The sequence below is a fragment of the Siphateles boraxobius genome, unplaced genomic scaffold (genome assembly GCF_051911475.1).
Source record: "Siphateles boraxobius isolate OS27281-9 unplaced genomic scaffold, OSU_SipBor_1 13, whole genome shotgun sequence".
Classification (NCBI taxonomy): domain Eukaryota; kingdom Metazoa; phylum Chordata; class Actinopteri; order Cypriniformes; family Leuciscidae; genus Siphateles; species Siphateles boraxobius.
This window is the reverse complement of record NW_027508733.1, coordinates 1,193,190-1,213,203: the sequence shown is the minus strand read 5'-3', so window position 1 is coordinate 1,213,203 and position 20,014 is coordinate 1,193,190. Positions and strand designations below refer to the sequence as shown.

Below are 20,014 nucleotides of genomic sequence, written 5' to 3'. Positions count from 1 at the left end.
GTTGTGAGATGTCCTTTCACTTTGATCACTGTTAATTTCTTTGGAAGTTTCATGGAAAACATTACATCTTTCACTAATTCAGCATGCTTAATGGGGGATCCCGCCGAAGTTAGAAACTGCCTGGTTTGCCAAATGACACCAAAATCATGAATTACCCCAAAAGCATATCTGGAATCTGTGTAGATATTAGCAACTGATCCTGAAGCTAGCGTGCATGCTCTTGTTAGGGCTACTAGTTCTGCAGCTTGAGCTGAAAAATGATCTGGAAGACGTCCTCAAGCTAACACTTCCGTGGTGGACATTACTGCATAACCTGCTCGTCTGTTACCTTTTTCTTTTACTTCACTCATAGGTGTATATGTAAGCGTAACACAATCGTGATTAATTTCTCCTTCATCCTCTAACAAAACTTCAGTCATAGCAGACATCATACATGAGGACGGATTTGTGACAGGTGCACGCTGTAAGACAATATTTGGCATTATTGTGGACACTGCATGAGGGCTTTTTTTACGTTTACAGTCTGACCTAAGCCTATTAATGATGAAAGGCCTGTGCTGTAAAATAACATTTAAGGCTGTGAGTCTACTTAACCAGTGTTCCCCAAAGGAAGGGTGAGATAGTCACTTTCCTTTTGTTCTATTAAACAAAAACAGAAGTCTTTTATCTCTGTTGCAAGTTAGTGGGGAAATTAAGCACTCACAGCCCAAATGGTTAACACGTCAACCAGCTGCCCCAGTTTAATGATGAGGGGAGGGGCTGCTTCAGAGTAGCAAGCAGACTGAGTAGGAGCTGAGTAACATTGTTAACTTGTTTAAAGTTCATTTTGTTTTTCCTACACTCTTTTCCCCAATGTCCATGTTTACCACAATAATAACAACTACTGCCCTCTCTCTTAGGAAATTTGCATTTCTGTTGCTTCTCTTCGTTGACCTTAAAGGATGCTGCTGCAATTTTTACTCTTGCCTTGACATCAGAATCTCTTTCCCAAGTAGCTAACCTCTCCAAGTTGTTTTGTATGGTTCTAGTGGACCATGTTAAGTCTAAGAAAGGCAATGCTTTTCTATGTTCTGACAACAGACCATCAAACCATGTGCGAACTAGGGGACCATTATCTTCTAGCACCTTCTCTGAAGTGTCAGCTATACCACTGTATGCTGCTGCTGAGTGACAAAATCTTTGAGTGTACTCACTAACATTTTGATCTTTTTCCTGTACACAACTAGTGATCTTTGACCAGTCCATGTTTGGTCCAACAATGTTCTTTAATGCTTTCAGAACTCCCTCTCTCAATTCATCTTTTCTGGCATGTTGTAGTTCAGAAGTAACAGCAGACTCAAAACTCTTGAATTCAGATTCAGTTAGAATTTGTGACATCAGCTGTGTGACTTCTGCCAACGACATGTCGTAAAGACACATTTTACTGATCAATGCCCTTCTGAATTCAGAAAAATCTGTGCGTACTGAAGGTAAGCTTTGGGATAGTCTTTCTATGTCTCTAGGTCAGAGTGCTTTGGCAACAGTTTGGTTTTGAACAACAGAAGAGTTGGGAGGAACACTTTCAGTTCTCTCAATTCCCTGAGATCTTCTTGCGACACATACCTTTACTGAATCTACAGGCTTATCAGTTACTGATGGGATGTCTAAATCTGTTTCAAAGAATGCTTGTAAGTCAGGATAAGTTTCATCTGACTGTTGGTCTTCTGAGTCACATTTGGTTGAGGCCTTGTTATGGCTCACCTTTGTCTTGAAACAGGACATTTGAGTCTGCAATTGTTTGTTTTGTTCATTTAACTTATCAATACACCTAGTTTGTTCTTTTGCAATGGATAAGCTATATTCTCTATGGCAACAGATTATGCCTTTCATGTTTTTCTTTCTGATACATGCACCTAACACCTTCTTGCATTCTTCAATAGACCAAACTTTGTCTGGATCAATACCAAATTTCTTTGTCAAATCCAATCTAACTGACTCAGTCACTATGGAATCCATTTTCTCTCCTGACAATGACTTGAACTCACTGTCTGTCCATAAAGGGCTAGCTAGGACAAACTACTGTTAACACTTTAAACTATTATCTGTTGTAACTGTTGTTAAACGTCCCTTGTTGAACAGAGGATTAATCTTCTATGACTACACAGAGGATGTATCACCTTCCCTGGTAAAGCAGAGGATAAGTCTTCCCTAACTTTACAGAGGATAAAAACAATTCTTCTCTGCTGAAAACAGAGGATAGGAAATATTAGCAAGTAATGCTAACCTTCTCTGTGAACAGAGGATGAACAACAAAAAAACAAATAACTAGCACATAATGCTAATTCTACTCTGTGGACAGAGGATCACCAAAATACAAAAACAAAATAACTAGCACGTAATGCTAAACTTCCCTGCCTGAAACAGAGGATCACCAAATAATAACATGTAATGCTAAATTCTTCCCTGCCTGACAACAGAGGATCACTTTCATCTCTAACAGAAACTTTAGAGGATAACTTTAGTTAACAAACCCTACAGCTGTCTGTTAACTTCTTCTCTGGCGACGCAGAGGAATGACAAATTTGTACTGGTCTTCAGTGGTTCTTTGAATAGAGTGAAACTCACCAAATCGTTCGCTGTAGGGAAAGGTTCCGTCTGGAAATTCAGTCAGAAAGTTCTTTCTTTGTTGAGCTTGAAGTTTCAAGATTCAGTCTGGAACTGGAAAGTCAGATCTTTGTTGAGCTCAATCTTGATTCAAAAGATTCAGTCTGGAACTGGAAAGTCAGATGTTGAGATCTTTGTTGAGCTTCAGTTCTGGAACTCAGTTAGCTTTGTTGAGATCTTTGAGCTTTGAAGTTTCAAATCAGACTGGAAAAGTTCATTCTTTGTTGAGTTTCAGTTTCTCCATCCGGGTCACGGCACCATCTGTTGAGAACTTTTTCTTCTCAAGTGTAGAAAAGATAGAGTTGCAGACCAGGAGATTGTTGAGGTATAAGTTCTTTATTGCGTCGCTGTAGTCATCTCAATCAAGTCTAATCTAAGGGAACTTTACATTGCAGTTTATATACATTTCAAGGGGGTGGGATTAATTTCATAGAGGAGGGGACTCTTGAACAAAACATGTAAAGGAAAGTACATGATTCAGCTGGTTACCTGATTTCATCAGGTAACAGTGTAACTCAGAGCCTTGAGATGCTAATCCAATCAGCCCGATTAGATCAACAAAAGGCCCAGCTGACCTTTGAGATGTGACAAGAGGTTAATGTCCAAAACCTTGATTGCCTCAAAAATGGAAAACAGTGTGTGCACTTTCTCAGTTAAAATACTGTTGAACCTAAATTAAAACATTTAAATAAATTTGTAATCCTACAATACGATCGCTTTATATGATGAACAGATTGAATTTAGTCTTTTATTCACATCAGTTGTGGTAAATGGAAGATCAACTTGTTTTCTTGATGTGCGAGATCTAATGAGGTTCATTCTTGTGTTACGCATCAAGATGTTTGTTCATGCGCGTCAAGCAGGTTCGGTTGAGCTAATGTTTATGTTTGCTAATTAATGTTTATATGTGATTAAAAGCCTAAATTTAATCTGTTCATCATATAAAGATATAATGATCGAAACTGTTATGGGTTTGGAACGACTTGAGGGTGGGTAATTAATGACAGAATTTTCATTTTTGGGTGAACTATCCCTTTAAAAGCAAACGAAAGGAAGAAGAAACATTTATGGAGAAAACGGGTGAGATTAAATTCTTAGAAAATTGCGTGACCAGATTGCAAACCAGAATACAAAGCTTAAATTTAAGAGCTCATTTACCTCTTTCATTTGGCACGAATCCAAATGTTTCCATGGCTGCGATTTTCGAATTTGCGATTTTCCATGCAACATTTTATTGCTAACCTATTACTTAGCTTGTAAACAAAGCTTTGTGCAGCAACTATGCTCCAGACCAGCAGACTGCCAAAACTTCTGCTTTTATAGAGTTGGTCACACTTGCTGATGATCAATTAATCTGAAGCATTTGATTAGCAGGGCCTAACTGCTACTTACCCTCTTAATTCCTATGGAAGCAACACTTAGTTTGTCATCCATGGCTTCATGTTGGCCTAGTTTTTGTTAAATAAATAATGGCAGTGAGATATATCATGTTGTTGTTGTTAATCTGAAGTTGTACTTGCCTAATTTGACCTAATGATTTTTATTTTTATTATGTTCGGATACGTAATACCATGGAATTCAAATGGTTGTACTTTCTTTTTCACACGGCTGTAGATGTTATAAGGTGAGAGAAAACCCAACAGCGAATCACAGTCAAAGTGTCTTTAATTCAATCAAATGAGGAAGCCGCCAGCAACAGAAATGATCTTGTAGGAAAAATGTACAACAGAAACAGCCGGTACGAGGGCCAGATTAACATTAACAGAAAGAATCCTCCTTGGGAGTGCGTGGGTGGCAGACAGCAAGGATTAAGCAGCAAGGCGGCAGCTCTCCTCTGGTCACTCGGGAAACACACGATGGATGGTAAACGGGAAACAGTAGCAGTTCAGGCAGCATAGGTACTGAATAGATACAGAGAGCAGATTTAGCACAAATGACAAAAGTACTTGCAACTGATGATTCCCAGTAGGGCTGTTCAGGACCAGACAGGACAGGACAGGACAGGACAGAAAACGGACTGATGGAGGAAAAATCTGTGAAACTCCTTTCATCAGAGGTTAACAAACAATCTGACAAAAGACAGGGAAAAGAGAGGAAAGAAGTAGCAAGCGCAATCAGAGAACAGAGAGAACAGGTGCGGGGAATCTAGAGAGAAGCAGAAGGGAATAAGGAACAGCTGGAGAGAGAGTAATTGCGAGTACAATACCGTGTGTGACCAGGAGAGGGAGGAAGAGGAAAGAGAAAGAGACTGGATCATAACAGTAGAAAGTGACTATATTATTTATTGGTTTATTTATAATTATTTATTGGTATTTCCCACTACAAACACTAAATCTGGTGAACTGCTTTATAACCTCACTGTTCTTCAGCCTCATTAATGAAGAGTCAAGAATATACACCAACCTCTTTGTTCTTCTCTCATGTTCTCACTGTCCTTCAATAAACTGTGTTTGCAGATTTCAGCTCTTCCTGATGGTTTGATGCTCGTCTTCACTTGTAGATGATGGGAATATTCCAGCATTTATTGGTGAATTGCAGTGCGAGGAGCTTCACTGAAGGAGGAGGAGATCTGGCAAAATCCAGTTTGTTTTATTATAATTCACACATTTTAAGTATTTAATATTAATCTGTCTATAGTAAAATAACTTTTGCGTAAATTAATTGCAAAGTGTTTTATACTTATTCACATTTTTATATCTAAGAATTTCATCCACATACTTTATTCTTACATTTATCTTCCCTCTCATTAACATATAGGCAAATATATAGAAAAAATAGAGAGTACAACAATTAACAGATATACACATATAAAATGTAAAAATAAAAAAGTCAAGATAAACTTAGAAAATTAAATATACAAATTTGCAAGAAAAGAATAACCCATCAGTTGAGTTTGACTTAACTACTTGTTTTTGTTTTTTATATGGAACATGGTTTTTCCCAGATTTATTTAATGCTGTTATTAAACTTACCTATATCTTGTAGATGTCACAATATCTGATCGTGTCGTTTGCTCAAGTCTGTTGACACCAATAAAATGAGCTTAATGTTGCAATTTACAGATCTGAAGACATCAGCATAATGAATGAGGTGAAAACAGGATCTATTGACATGAAATAAAGAGGCTTTTCAGCTGCTCTGATAATAGTGATGATCCATAGATGATCATTACTCATTAAACAAGCCATTCAGGATCATCTCACTTATAATAAGTACAATATATAAATAAGTATTTGCTGCTATAACCAAACCACATCGTTAAACATTGTAACTTGGTTATATTAATCTAAATATAGTTTGATTGCCTAATGACTGCATTCATAAAAACAAAGTATAGTTCACTAACATTTACCGATTTGTGATGAGAAACTAACATAGGCAAATCATACAATCTTCTTCTTTAAAAAAATAATCGTTTTAGTTAGCAGACACACAAAAAGCGCAGAACCCAAAGAAAACATTTGAGAAATGACCTATTTATTAATTATTAATAAATAACGTTGCTTTAACGGTCTTACTACGATATATGGTGCTTTGTTTACCTCAGAAGACTCCAGTCCACAGTGGCTGAACGATAGACATCATATAGATAGACGCCCTATCGACCGCTACTGCCTATTGGCGCGGACGAGCCGTGGGGCCGCCATCTTAAACCGGTCACCCGCTCCGCTCAGTGTAATCTGTTTGGCTGGTGCAATGAGCTGTCATACACGTAACGTTAGCTACGATACAGGACCCATTGAATATTGTATTCACAAAATACAACCAATAGTACGGTAATGTTAAATGTTAAATCTTACTTGTGAAATCCCCGAGTGATGGTCCGCCGATTTGAGCAGGAATATGCTGCACAGTGCTCTGGCATCTACTGCTGCTATGCAACGCAAATAGGAGTATGACCGGTTTAAGATGGCGGCCGCAATTCGGGCATCTAGTCCATAGACATCAGATAGACGCCCTATCGACCGCTACTGCCTATTGGTGCGGACGAGCCGTGGGGTCGCCATCTTAAACGGTCACCCGCTCCGCTCAGTGTAATCTGTTTGGCAGGTGCAATGAGCTGTCAGCGCATTTAATTAATCATATCTCACTGAATACCGAACTGATTTTCACACGGGTTTTTTTGCTGCAACGGTCATACACGTAGCTACGATACAGGACACATTGAATATTTTGTTCATGTTGTGGAAATTTTAATAGTCATTGATCCCAAACAGGTATCATAAGAGAAAGAACCTATTCAATGTATAAAAGTATATGTGTGTACGTGCTTGTGCGTGACTTTTCAGGAACATATGGGACAGGACCTCTGACCTTAGGGACGGTCAGTTTTGGTCAGTTTATTTCAGTACCAGTTTGTGTCTTTAAGCAGAAACTGAACAGCAGTAAGGACCTTATCTGAGTGGGTGAAAGGTACAGCGGGTGAGGAGGAACCTTGAAAACAGTATAAAGGCTGTCTCATGTCTTCCTGTTGTGTGTCACTCTCTTGCACAGCGTAACTTCTGTGTACTAGACTGAACCTATTCTTGCAAGAATAAATACTTTCCTTTTTATTAATTTGACTCTGAGTGTCTCTTACGCAGTGATGATGTTTAACAGAATTTTTGCCACAACAATTTTGGTGTCAGAGTGGGGTTCCTTGGAAGTGCCTTCTGGACCTGAGAGCGGACGGTGTTTGGCCACCTGGACTGAGCAGTTCCAGCTCTACCTCGTAAGCTTGAGAGAGAGGGGCCGACCGCTATCGGGTCCGGGAGGGGCTCCACTGGAATCAAAAGAAAGCGAACCCGTGGCAGCCAACATATCTCTGGTAAGAGACGTCTAAAATATTTTCTTTTGGGGAAAAGTATTTTGTTTCGGGTATGAAATGTGAGTGAACCATATTGGCTGAGGGCTGTTTCTGTGGTACGTAATCTGAGATTAATTGAGATCTATATATAGATCAAGAGGTTTCAAACAGATACGAGAGAAAATTATCTGAGATTAATTGAGGTCTGTAACAGATCAAGAGATTTCAAACAGATAGGTAACCTGAAAATTAGTTGTTCCACGACGGAGCAAATTGTTTTTAGGTACTGAGGCTAATTAGGGAGACCCAGAACAGTTTTTGGTAAACCTTAATTAGGAGGGCACTAATAGTGCAACCCGACCGATTTGGGTTAAAAGGAAAAATCGGGTCTGTTGGGGACGCCTAACAGATCAGGAAAACGCGCGTTGAAGAGAAATCCACAGAGAACAGAGAAGCAGCCAATATGGGGAAGTCTCAAGGTAAGCATGCAAATTTGATACACCGGTTTTTCTATCAAATGAGAAAATTATGGGGGAAAATTTATGTTTTAGATATTGAAAAAACTGAGAAAATACCATGATTTCCCCAGGGAGGGAACACTGAGCACAACTAGACTGAAAGTAGTGCGAGAATCAGTTGAACAGGGCAGTGAGAAACAAAAAGGTTGTTATGGCTGCATTCAACATGTGTGAATAGGCAGATAAAAAAGTCGAACTGCCAGGAGAAATAAAGTTTTTACTTCTTCATCCAGCAAATGGATGCATGACATTAGATGTCTGAGAACTTAAATTTACATGATAAGGATTGAAGTAGCAAGCAGCAATAAGGCTGTCTGTGTGAAATAGAGGGAACTGTAAGTGAGAGACTTGATGGAAGAGGGAAGTGAAAAACAAAAATATTGGTGTGTGAGATATGTGTGTGGGGATTGTTAGCAAACAATCATGTACTGGTTAGATAATGAAGGAACTGGCATGTAGGGAAAAGAAAGGAGAGGAGACAGAAGGAACTGGCATGTAGGGAAAGATGGAAGAAATATAGTAGAAAACTATATGTGATGAAAATAAATGTCTGACAGAATTTATGGAAGTCAAATTTACTGTTTAAATGGTATGAAAAATGAGTTTCAGAATAAAAATAAGGCATTGAGTATGATTAACGGGGATTATTGTGATATAAAGATAAGGAATGTTTCATTAAGCAAAATGGGGAAAAACTATATTTTCTGTATTAAATTCTATATTTTAATGGTAAAATAATGATTGAAATTAGGTTTAATTTTAAGTTTGACAACCATTGTGTTTTGAACCTAGGGTCCAGCTATGCTGGAGGTACAGCAACAGGGTTTGCTTATTCAGCCCGGTTTCCGGATGTTAGATATATACTTGTTCTGTTGTTGATGATAATACCAAATTAGTAAAATGTAAAGACAACTTTGACCAAAGATTCTGGAAATCAATAATGTATAATGTTGGATATTTTGTTGATATTAAGTCATTGAAGCAAAAGATATTGTCTGTTTTATAAATGAAATTATGGGTCAGGATAATTTCCCTGGACAAGTATGACTAAAGTTAAACGAAGACTTTGTGAAAACAACTTAGAATATTTTGAGCATTTCGATGCAGCTTATGAAAATTAATGTTCTGCCAATAATAATGATAAAGATTATGATTCGGCTATTGGGATTGAATCCGCCACTGGTGGACTGTAAAAGAATACAGAGAACTGCTTATCAGCTCTGTTTGCATTCCTGAATGGGACACACTGCTTCAAGAGTGTGCAGTAAGTTGGAGCCGACAGAGAGTGTTTTTTGTGGTCAGCAGGACCGTTTAACACGTAACTGTAAATACCCACCGAGAAGGTGTAAAAAACAAAGTGTAATTAAGTGATATAAATTTCTGGTGTTAATGTGGGCTTGAAAGTAGATCAGGGTTTAATATGATGATATTTACATTTTCGTCTGAGAAAGAACTAGAGATAAAAACGAGGTCAAGAGATTGAAGTCTTAAAGTGAATCCTTTTAAAGAAAATATCTATAATAGTAATTTTTAAAAGTGAATTGATGAATACAGGTTGATGTAAAATTAATGACTCCAACAAATGTGAGTAGCAAAATATATGAAAGTAACTAACAGGATGATTGTGTTGTAATTAAACATTTAAAAAAAGATTTTAGAGTATATAGAGAGACTAATCTCACAGATGATTTACAATAACTGCAAAAGTATCACAAGCAGAGAGTGCTTGCCTCGTCAAAAAGTAAATCCTAATTGGAGATTGATAAACTCCAAGAGAAAACTTAAGTCAAATATTAAACTATGGTAATTGAGAAATGTGAAACGTTATTGAGAACTAGAATAATTATTTTTATGTAAGAACAAATAAGCAGAAGTAGTAGGCTACTGAATTAACGGTTGCTAAATGTAAAATGTGTTGAAAGGCATCTGAGTAAACAAACAGCTTGAAAAGTTGACCATGAAAGAGCTAGAAGCTGATGTTTTGCTTTCAAAAGATAAGTCTGCTATTGGCTGTAATGAAACAGTTCGCTTATCTAAATCTGATGTGTGCTGTGCCTGAAACAGCCAGTGCGACAGAGACTCAATCTGAGTGGAAATTTGTAATGTCTAGATTCCCTGACGTGGGCAAAAGACAACTGTAAAACTATGTTTATTTGAAAACACATGTAATTTCTGGCAAAGATGCCTAAAGCTGGGATAGAGTTAAAAGATGGTAGATAAAAGTTTGATGTTAGAAGTATATGAGAGAACAGTGTACCAGTCCGAATGTCTCAGAGTCTCTCTCATTAAATGAGTCAGCTAAAAGCTGTTATCTGTGATAATAAGTAAAGCACAGTGTTTCAGTTGAGAATCATAGACACAGAGATGTTAAAAGAAATCATTACCATTCAGAGGGCAATTTGTATTTAAATGTTAAAAATGTTAAAAGTAAAACTGAATGACTTTAAAGAAGTCTTTAAAATAATGCAGACCTTACACGATAGAAGTGACGTTTTTGATTAATTTATTTTAGGACCAGTAACTTCTTTGTCTCATTTTAGTCTCCACCATTCAGGACCGATGGCTCCGGCTACAGATGAAGTACACTGAATGTACGGTTGTGATCTAAATTCACTGAGTATAGTCTAAGTAGCTAGGTTGCTGCTTTTAAGATAGTTAATGGATTTAAGTGATTAAATACTGTTGTTATTAACCTGTCTCCCTGTGAACACTATTAGGCAATCGGAATGGCTCTGGTGACTCTTGAACGTGCCTTTCCTAAGCTCCAGAAAACAGCTGAGTTCTGTTGAAGAAAACTGATTGTATTGGGAAAGAGCGGTCACCAATGTGTGCGTGTGTACGAGTGGCTACTCAATGACGGGATGATCTTCCTGGCCAGGGGACAGCCTAACGCAGGGGGTCACGAAACATTGGGCACCTCCGGATGGAGGTGTTATTTGTGAGAAAGGTATGAGAGTTGAGCGCTGATTACTGGAGGCCACCGGGGTCAGCAGAGCATTGAGAGGTGAGATGGGGCTGTGAGGTGAAAATTAATGTTACGGCAGTCTGACCCAGAAATGTGAGTTCCTCTATACCACTCACCAGAAACCGCATTTTATTGTATGGCTTGTTTTTCATTGTGACAAGTGTCTGCAACTATGCCAGGGGACGACACCCTGAAGAGAAGAAAATTAAAGATAAATAGCTAACGGGAGTGGGCTTTCAGGAGCCAGCTGATTCCATGAGGTGATTGCCATTATTTGCTGCGGAGACAGTAACAAAACTTAATTATATGAGGGACATGATGTTGGTTGCCATATGGGCAAGAAAAATGTATAGAAGAGTTAATTTTGAGCTAAAATGTCTATAACATAGTTTTAACTCGTGAAGGTCATTGGAGATGGTGGTGGCTAAAGATGAAGACAGGCTTTTGTAGATTTGAGAAGAGTCTGGATAACAAAGGTGAATGGTAAAAGGTTAATGTAATAAATTTAATATTACATTTTGTCTAAATTACAGTCTTAGGAGGCTGTTGAAAAGATTATTTGTTTAGAGAGAGAGAGACTGTCTGAGTGGGATGGTAACTGTGTCTGTCTTTCTGTTATCGGCCTGCTAGAGCAAGCTGAAGCAAAATAGTGATAATGAACCAAAATCCAGCTGACTTTTCTAAGATCAAATGAATAATGAACAGACATGCTTTGTAACTGGTTAAGAGACCATGTAAAATTAGGTAAAAGCTACAGTAAAATGTGAAGTTTAAAATCTTACTTAAAATTTAAATCTTTTTAGAGATGATATAATGAAAAGCGAACATTGAAGATGAACAGTTAAAATATGTGTCTAATATGTGTGTGTGTGATGGTGACTGCACTCTATGTCTTGGATGTGTTAGTTTGGGGTACGAATACTGCGTCTGAATAGTGTGTATATTGTGTCATTAACCTCTGGAATGAGGGTTTTATCATTACAGATGGGTTAAGGCTAATGACAAGTTTTAAGGAAGCTAATAGTTTTGAGTCAATCTGATGACAAGATGATGCAGAAAATGGGACGAGCTTTAAATGGATTAGTTATCCAGCTCTGTCTGCTACTGGTAATTATGAATCAATCTATGGATTAAAAGCATTTATGTAAATTGGATTTGTGAAGTTGTAGAGAGATGTCCATCATGGGTTGAGATAAACTAAAATGTTATAGATGTGCAGGGAATAACAAAGTGACATATTGGCTAAGTCAATATCAAATTATCCAGAGAGTCCTTCACATTTATGAATATTGTGAACAAAAGGGGGAAAATGTTGTTTGACTGACATTGACCAAGTCTGTACAGCACGACCTGACCTGACAGAAACAATTGAAACAGAATTTTCAGAAACAATGTTTGTAGATGACGGAATTAAGAGACCAAACAACAGGCCTGAAAAGCAGGATACACTGTAAGACTGAGGGCCGTTGCCCTCCAAATACTCTGATAAGAAGATGTGTTTGTGGCTTTAAGTAATATTTTTGTTTCAGAGGCAGAGAAAGATGTCTGGAGGAATTTTGGCTTTGGGACAACGTTTGGGTTAGTGTTGATGGCAAACTTTATCCAAACACCATTATGTTAGATTGATGCACGAGATGATTCATGCATCAAAAGGGGGGATGGTAACAATTGGTAACAATTTTGATAACAATTGACAAAGTATGGTTTACTAGGGGACAATATATGTTGGGAAGACACTAGGCTTAATTGGGTAAAAGCCTGGCAAGAAGCCATTCTTCTCCCTAACAAAATTGCTGTCTGTAAGTGTGCCGCACACGCTGATAACAAAATTGCAGGACTGTTTCAACAGGAAACGCCAGGGCAGATGCAGCAGCGAAGGCCGTGGCAGCACAGCAGACAAAAGAAACTACGTGTACTTTACAATCTGAAAATAACCTCGACATTTGTTTTTCTTTACAGAGCATGCAGACTTTTGATGCAGGGCAGAATGTGCCCAATAAAATAATGGTTATGGATGAATTTGACTAACTATCCTGGCCTAGATTGTTATTGTGGCAGAAAGAAACAAGGCCACACCTGCGCAGCACATAACTTAAGATTTTCCTTTTGCAGAATGTCAGGAAGGATTGCAGAAAACAGAACTAATTCTGTTCCAAATGTATAAATATTGTGTTGTGGACATGAGCAAAGTGGGTTGAGTGTTTTTCAGGGTAAAAGGACCCAGAGTGCTATTAAGTGAGCAAGAAATTATCCGGAGATAATGTTTCAGGTTGTTGATTCCACAGGTCACACCAAAGGGGACGAGCGGCAAGACAAGCGGTCACTAACAAAATACTTAAGGTCTCCATTCACAGGTGAAAGCAGGCAAGAAATGGTTCACTCCAGTGGGGGTGCGGTTGTGATTTAAGGGAAAACCTTATAAGGATCAGAAAATGGTTGGAGAGTGGGACACCTGGGTCGAAGCCTCTCACCTTAGACTACACCGACAGGCCTCAACAATCAAATATGAGGACAACGTGAGGGGTCAAAGGCTCGTGCTAGTAACAGCCTCCTTCACCGGCGAGGGAAAGACTACGGCAACGACTCACAAAGAGTCACCCTGGTGAAGACGGAATGTCCATGGGGCAAACGAGATGACCAATACACCTGGAGGAAGATGCACCAACTAATGGTTTGAATTTAGCAAAAGAATCTGTTTTTGTGATGATTTTGATGATTTTATTTGATTGAATCAAAATAGGGCTTAGATCAAATGATTTGATTGGTTAAGGATTCATTAGAAAATATTTCAGGTAAATTATAGGGATTATTATTGAAGAAACTTGATTAGGCTGTCCATTAAGGGTAAGAAAGCCCGATCATGGGAGAATATGTATGGTAATAAGCTAAAAGATGGTCCGTATTTGAAATATTAGAGTTAATTTTGAACAACTACATTGGTTAAAAGAATGGAAAAAAATATATAAAACCTTTTCAGGATAGATTTTATTAAATATTGTGTTAAAAGTTAAGAAAATATGGTTAGGAAAATGGAGGTGATGTATGGAAATGGGCGTGGACTGATGGTAAATGGATAAGATTGGTTAATCTTTGGGGGGTTGGGGGTACTGTACTACCAATTTCAGCGATAGGATTATCAATATTGTTATGTTTACCATGCATTATAATGTGTCTCCAGCTCAGTACAGAGACTGGTTAAAGCTGGGAGTCTGTTCAATTGGATGAACAAAATAGGATGATACAAGTAGTGGGAGCTACTGTGACATGTGTTAAAGTGTATGTTTCCTTTTCTTTTTCTTTCTTTCTATGAATGTTTTTGATATGAACAGAAGGTTAAAAGCTGTGGTTATCCGCTATGTGATGACGTACAAGGAGAGGGGTCGAAATGAGGGATTTTATTCTACTTTTATTTCTTCGTATTTCTTAGCCTGTTGAAATGCCATGTGGGTTTCAAGATGTGTAATGATAACCAGGGTGTTAAATTGATGTGTTTCCTACTTAAACTATACACTATTTCTTGTTTATACTGAGGTGACTGAGGGTCCGACCTAGGTCGGGAGTGCAATAACAGTGCTTATTCATTCAGCCCGGCCGCAGATAAAGTCTTTACTTGCTTGCTAATACTTAAGGGACTATCCCCACAAAAACAGCCTAAGCTTTTTACTTTTCCAAATGTTATTTCACAAATGTTTAAGAGAGTGGTCAGTTATGTGAAAACCAGAGATGAAGAGTATAAGTGTGATGAAATGACTTAAAATTTGTTCTATTATTTTTATTATTATGATTGGGTAATCTGAATGATAAAAAGGGGGGAATTGTTGTGGAAATTTTAATAGTCATTGATCCCAAACAGGTATCATAAGAGAAAGAACCTATTCAATGTATCAAGGTATATGTGTGTACGTGCTTGTGCGTGACTTTTCAGGAACATATGGGACAGGACCTCTGACCTTAGGGATGGTCAGTTTTGGCCAGTTTATTTCAGTACCAGTTTGTGTCTTTAAGCAGAAACTGAACAGCAGTAAGGACCTTATCTGAGTGGGTGAAAGGTACAGCGGGTGAGGAGGAACCTTGAAAACAGTATAAAGGCTGTCTCATGTCTTCCTGTTGTGTGTCACTCTCTTGCACAGCGTAACTTCTGTGTACTAGACTGAACCTATTCTTGCAAGAATAAATACTTTCCTTTTTATTAATTTGACTCTGAGTGTCTCTTACGCAGTGATGATGTTTAACAGAATTTTTGCCACAACATTCACAAAATACAACTAATAGTACGGTAATGTTAAATGTTAAATCTTACTTGTGAAAAGTAATCCCCGAGTTTTGGATTTGTCAGCATACAGAGCTTTGAACAAAAAGTCAGTTTTGAGCATAGAGGTTTTGAGCAGTGAGGGGAGTCTATCTTAAATGCTTCTGATTGGCCTTTGCGTTGAAGAAATCAACACGTATGTCTGTTTTTGCTACATTGCTCAACGCTGCAAACGTGTTTTAAAAGGAAATCCTGGCCTGTAAATCGTTTCTATTTTGTTTTAGTTCTTGTTGCTTTTCTGCAAAAATTTATTAGTTTTTATATGTTTTATTCATAGATATTTCTAGTTTGCGGGAGTCCCGCGAATCATTTTATTCTCCCTGCAACGCGCAAACACGGAGTGCATTGCCGCTCGCACTCGCCATAAAATCTAGTCCCGCGCCGACCTCTTTTGCATTGGGAGTGCACGTCTCTAGATCAAGGGCCCGGCCCGAGGATAGTGACGGGAAATATCGGCCCGCAAGTTCGGGCTCGGCCAGAGAATAAGCTCTAGTTCCTTTGCGACTGACGTATCGATCTTGCCGAATCAGGTACTCAAGATGGCGGAAGACAAGTTTTAGAATTGAGTGACGTCAGTGAGGAGACGTTGGTGACATCATCTGATATTCATGTATATGATGTCTATGGGCTGAACGGGGAGCGCGCGATAGTGTAGACGTCATCACCGCGAGACGAGATAAATTATTTTATTTTTATGCTTCCACAACACAAACAAGCAAGGTACATAATCAAATCTCTGAATATAACAGTAATTGTTCAACCTTAGGTTGAGCATAGCTAGTAACAATACAGAAAAATCACAATAAAACAAAGAAACAAATAAATAAAATACAAAATAAAATATTATATATTACAGGGCTTTTTTCAACACTTTGCTGGCCCAGTGTGTTGTGATTTGCTAACCGTCTAGTGCACGTTCTCCGGAAACGTCACGCCCCGTACCTTTACCGGTGGTTTGCGCTTTGGTGTATTATAAACAATGGCGTCAATAAAACCAATCGGACCCGGGGAAACGTTAGTGAAGATGATAGAGCAGAACCTGTTCAAGAACGGCTGTTAAACGACGTTTCAGAAAGGTTTGTTTTTTTGTTGTTCTCTCATTAGTTTTTAGATACGCTGTTAATTGTACTAATTATTACAGAATTACAAAAAATAAGCTTCATAAACAAGAATTTCATATAATCGTTCTAACTAATTATACTACAGTCCTCAAAGGTATTTGTTTGAGTAAAGACTGCGGATCTATAGTGATCGTTTCTGACTGTATTCCACCGTTACAATTGTATTTTTAGAACGATTGTAGACAAATATCTGTCGACAGAACTATTAACCCAAAACGAACAATAAACATCGGCTGCCAAATCAAACACAGAACCATGTTTAGCATGCCTGTAGATAAACAAGCATTTAGATAAACATAAAAGCTCTAATCAAAGAATAATTTACACTAATTCCAAGTTCGGTGTTGAGATTTAAAAAAAGTTGTAACGTTAGGTGTTTGTCGGATAACGTTAAGTATGAATGAGCATTTAACAAACCAGCAGAGCCAAACAGCGTTGTCATTTGTTTACTTCCTTGCTACAACGTACAATTAACAATACAAACTATTACAGGAAAACACATCGACGAAAAACAAATTAATCATTTCGACGGCATTACTCATCTCTTCAACACAGCAATATAAAATGGCCTCGCCCCGCTTAAGTATTCTCGGAGGAGGGGTTTATGTAAATAATGGGATATGGTGACGTCAGCAAACCCGGAGGAATGTCATGTAGTCCAAAACCGGTAGTTTGCTGTAGTCCTTAGAAATTTATTTTTTAAAAAGCAAATATCTTTCTTTGAACTTCGAGCGCTGTAACTTTGCAGATGTTGTTTATGCTCAAACAGCATCATCACACACTAGCTAAAGTTAGAAAAGGGGTGTTTTACCAACCCTTTAATGTAAACTACAAAAATGGGAATCTGAGAAAACTGTGAAATCATGCGCATGCGTATTACGTATTCAGTATTTCTTTACAAAGTGAATTGACAGTGCTGGATCTGAAGATAAACTACAAAAGAAAGAAAATTAATAAGAACAGTCTGAACCTGTAAAAAAAAAAACATATTTTTCTTCTTAAAAGTATAAACAAACTATGATAAAAATGCGTCATAAAAATTTGACATAACATTTAACTCGTAATAAAGTATAATGATTTTTATTTATACCATGAAGCAAAATTATATACAAGAATAATCATCTCACAGTGTAAACTTCTGGTCTTGAAGATTAATTTTATTCACTGTGACAAATTTAGAAGATGTTTCTTTGTCCTGTCGCTCGTTGTGGCTGGTTAGAACAGATTTTGAAGAGATTTTATTGCTTGACGGTATTATTGTGTCACGTTCGGTGATGACTGCATTAGAGCTGAAAGAGCTGGATCTGAATATGATTTACTTGCTGTGATTGTATTTTATATGACTGTGTAGAGAAGATATTTGAGTGAAACTCTTCCCACATAGAGTGCAGTGATACGGTTTCTCTCCAGTGTGGATCCTCTCGTGTGTTTTCACATGTCCTGACCGACGGAATCTCTTGTCGCAGTGTGAACACTTGTACGGTTTCTCTCCAGTGTGACTCCTCCAGTGTAGTTTCAAATGTACAGCGGTAATAAAACTCTTCCCACACTCAAAGCACTTATGATCTTTTTCACCAGAATGTATTTTCAGATGAAATTTTAAACTCTGCAGACGTGAAAATCTCTTTCCACACAAATAACACAAATGCGGTTTCTCCTGTGAATGAACTAACATGTGGCTCTTCAGTCCTGTAGACCTCGAAAATATTTTGCCACATTGATCGCATTTGTATGATTTCTCTCTAGTGTGAATGTTCATGTGTTCCTTAAGGTTTGATGATTGTGTAAAACTCTTCCCACAATGATCACATGTGAACGGTTTCTCTCCAGTGTGGATCCTCGTGTGAACCTTAAGACTTTGTTTGCATGTAAAACTCTTTTCACAAAAAGAACATAAATGTGGTTTCTCCTCTCCAATCTCCTCATTTTCCTCAATCGGGTCTGAAATGAAAACAAAAATCATAAATTTAATGCATTTTTATGAATTGATTTACACAAATGAGGTATATTGAAGGCTGATGGGAATATTCTATCATTTATTGTGAACTGATGTAAGCATTAGGAAAAGAATTCTTCAGTTAAAAACGTGGGAAGCGGCAGTGCGTTTCATTCATATGTTGACATTATTGTGCATATTTGCACTGTAAACTTTGGGCATTAGCCTATAGTTATTCTGTAGTAATTGTAGTAAAAAGAAAACGTTTGAGTTCAGACCGTCAGAATATACCCTTAAATATTATAAATCATCTATTATAAAAGATTATAGTAGTACAGATCACATCTGACACAAACATTACACACTACAACAATATGACACCCATTTTTAGAGTTTGTTTTTTCTGATTCCTGTCATCAACAGTGCATAACTGATTATAATATAATTTTTTTTAATTTATTGCCACAAACAGACATGATAAGTGTAGCTGCAAGATGATCAATGATGTCAAACTCACTCTGGACTTTAATTATTTCTGGCACTGATTGGGATTCTATTGGCTCTGGGTCCAGAGTGTCATGCACAGTGTCCTCCATGCTGATGACTTGAAGAGCATCCAGACGTAATTTTTGTTGAATGGCACCACAAGTCCTGATGGAATACAAAAAAAACAAATGGTAAAAGAAAATAATTCTCATTTAAGAAAAACATTAGTTAGGAACTTACCGAACACGTAAAGGTGGGATGTAATCCTCATCATCACTATCATGATAGTCACTGCCCTCCTCTATGGTTTCCTCTTCCTCTGATGTTGAAACATCTCTTGTGTCCTCATGTGGAGCGCATGTCCTGTCCTCAGTCCAGTCAATACTATGTAGATGGCTTAAAATATTAGTCAATGACACTCAACACGTCAAATATCAGATTAAATATGTAAAAAGATACTACTACTTAAGGCCTGTTCTCACCGGGACGACGTTTAACGCCTCGTGATTAAACAAAGGGCGCCAATGTGAGTGTGCACACTGACGCGAAGAACGGCAGGCGTAAAAGCGTAATTTTTTTTAAAAACGCCTCAGGTTCGCTTTTTTGGTTTGACCCACCACGTCAAAAACTATCGGACCAATGAGATTGGCGCTTTTGCTCACGTGTCTGGAGCTTCTGAAGTTACAGTAAAACACAACTTGGGGGCGCTCAAACACAAAACGGTCTTGCCGAGCACACACACGTAACGGCGAAGAAGATATACGCCAAGTAGCGTCTACACACTGCCGGGAAGAAAACGAGGAAGATGCAAGCCAAGATAAACGTAGAGCTGCTGGTCTCGGAACATAAGGAACTGTATGACAAACGCGACTACAAAAATATTGATAAAAGAGAACTGTTATGGAGTGGTATTGCAGAGCAAATGGGCCTTGATGGAGAGTTTCATTTCATTTAATTGTCTTTCATTTACATAGGCTTGAAACTTTTATTTCTGTTTTACATTAAGCGCCCTCTAATTTCAGGGAATGAATTTGCATGTTCACTCGGCTCATCGTCAGCGAAAATCGCATGGGTGTGAACACAAAAAAACACGTTGAAAAACGCTGGCGAATAACGCGCGCCGATATTCGTCCCGGTGTGTACGGCCCTTTACTAGGGCTGTGCAATTAATTGAATTTCGATTTTGGCTCCCAACGATCTCCAAAATAGTACAATCGAGTAAAAACGATTATTTTGCCATGATCTGTTTT

General features: G+C 38.0%; 1 protein-coding gene and 1 pseudogene across 2 annotated transcripts in view; both read right to left on the bottom strand.

Moving 5' to 3' along the window:
* Positions 1-20,014, bottom strand: part of LOC143735704 (uncharacterized) — a 224,720-nt pseudogene that overhangs the window by 10,584 nt on the left and 194,122 nt on the right. The gene's annotated exons all lie outside the window — the stretch shown is intronic.
* Positions 1-20,014, bottom strand: part of LOC143735702 (uncharacterized) — an 87,057-nt gene that overhangs the window by 47,374 nt on the left and 19,669 nt on the right. Inside the window, exon 5 of the mRNA XM_077225867.1 lies at positions 19,018-19,160. Coding sequence (XP_077081982.1) covers positions 19,018-19,160 — 143 coding nt within the window. The remainder of the gene's footprint in view (positions 1-19,017; positions 19,161-20,014) is intronic.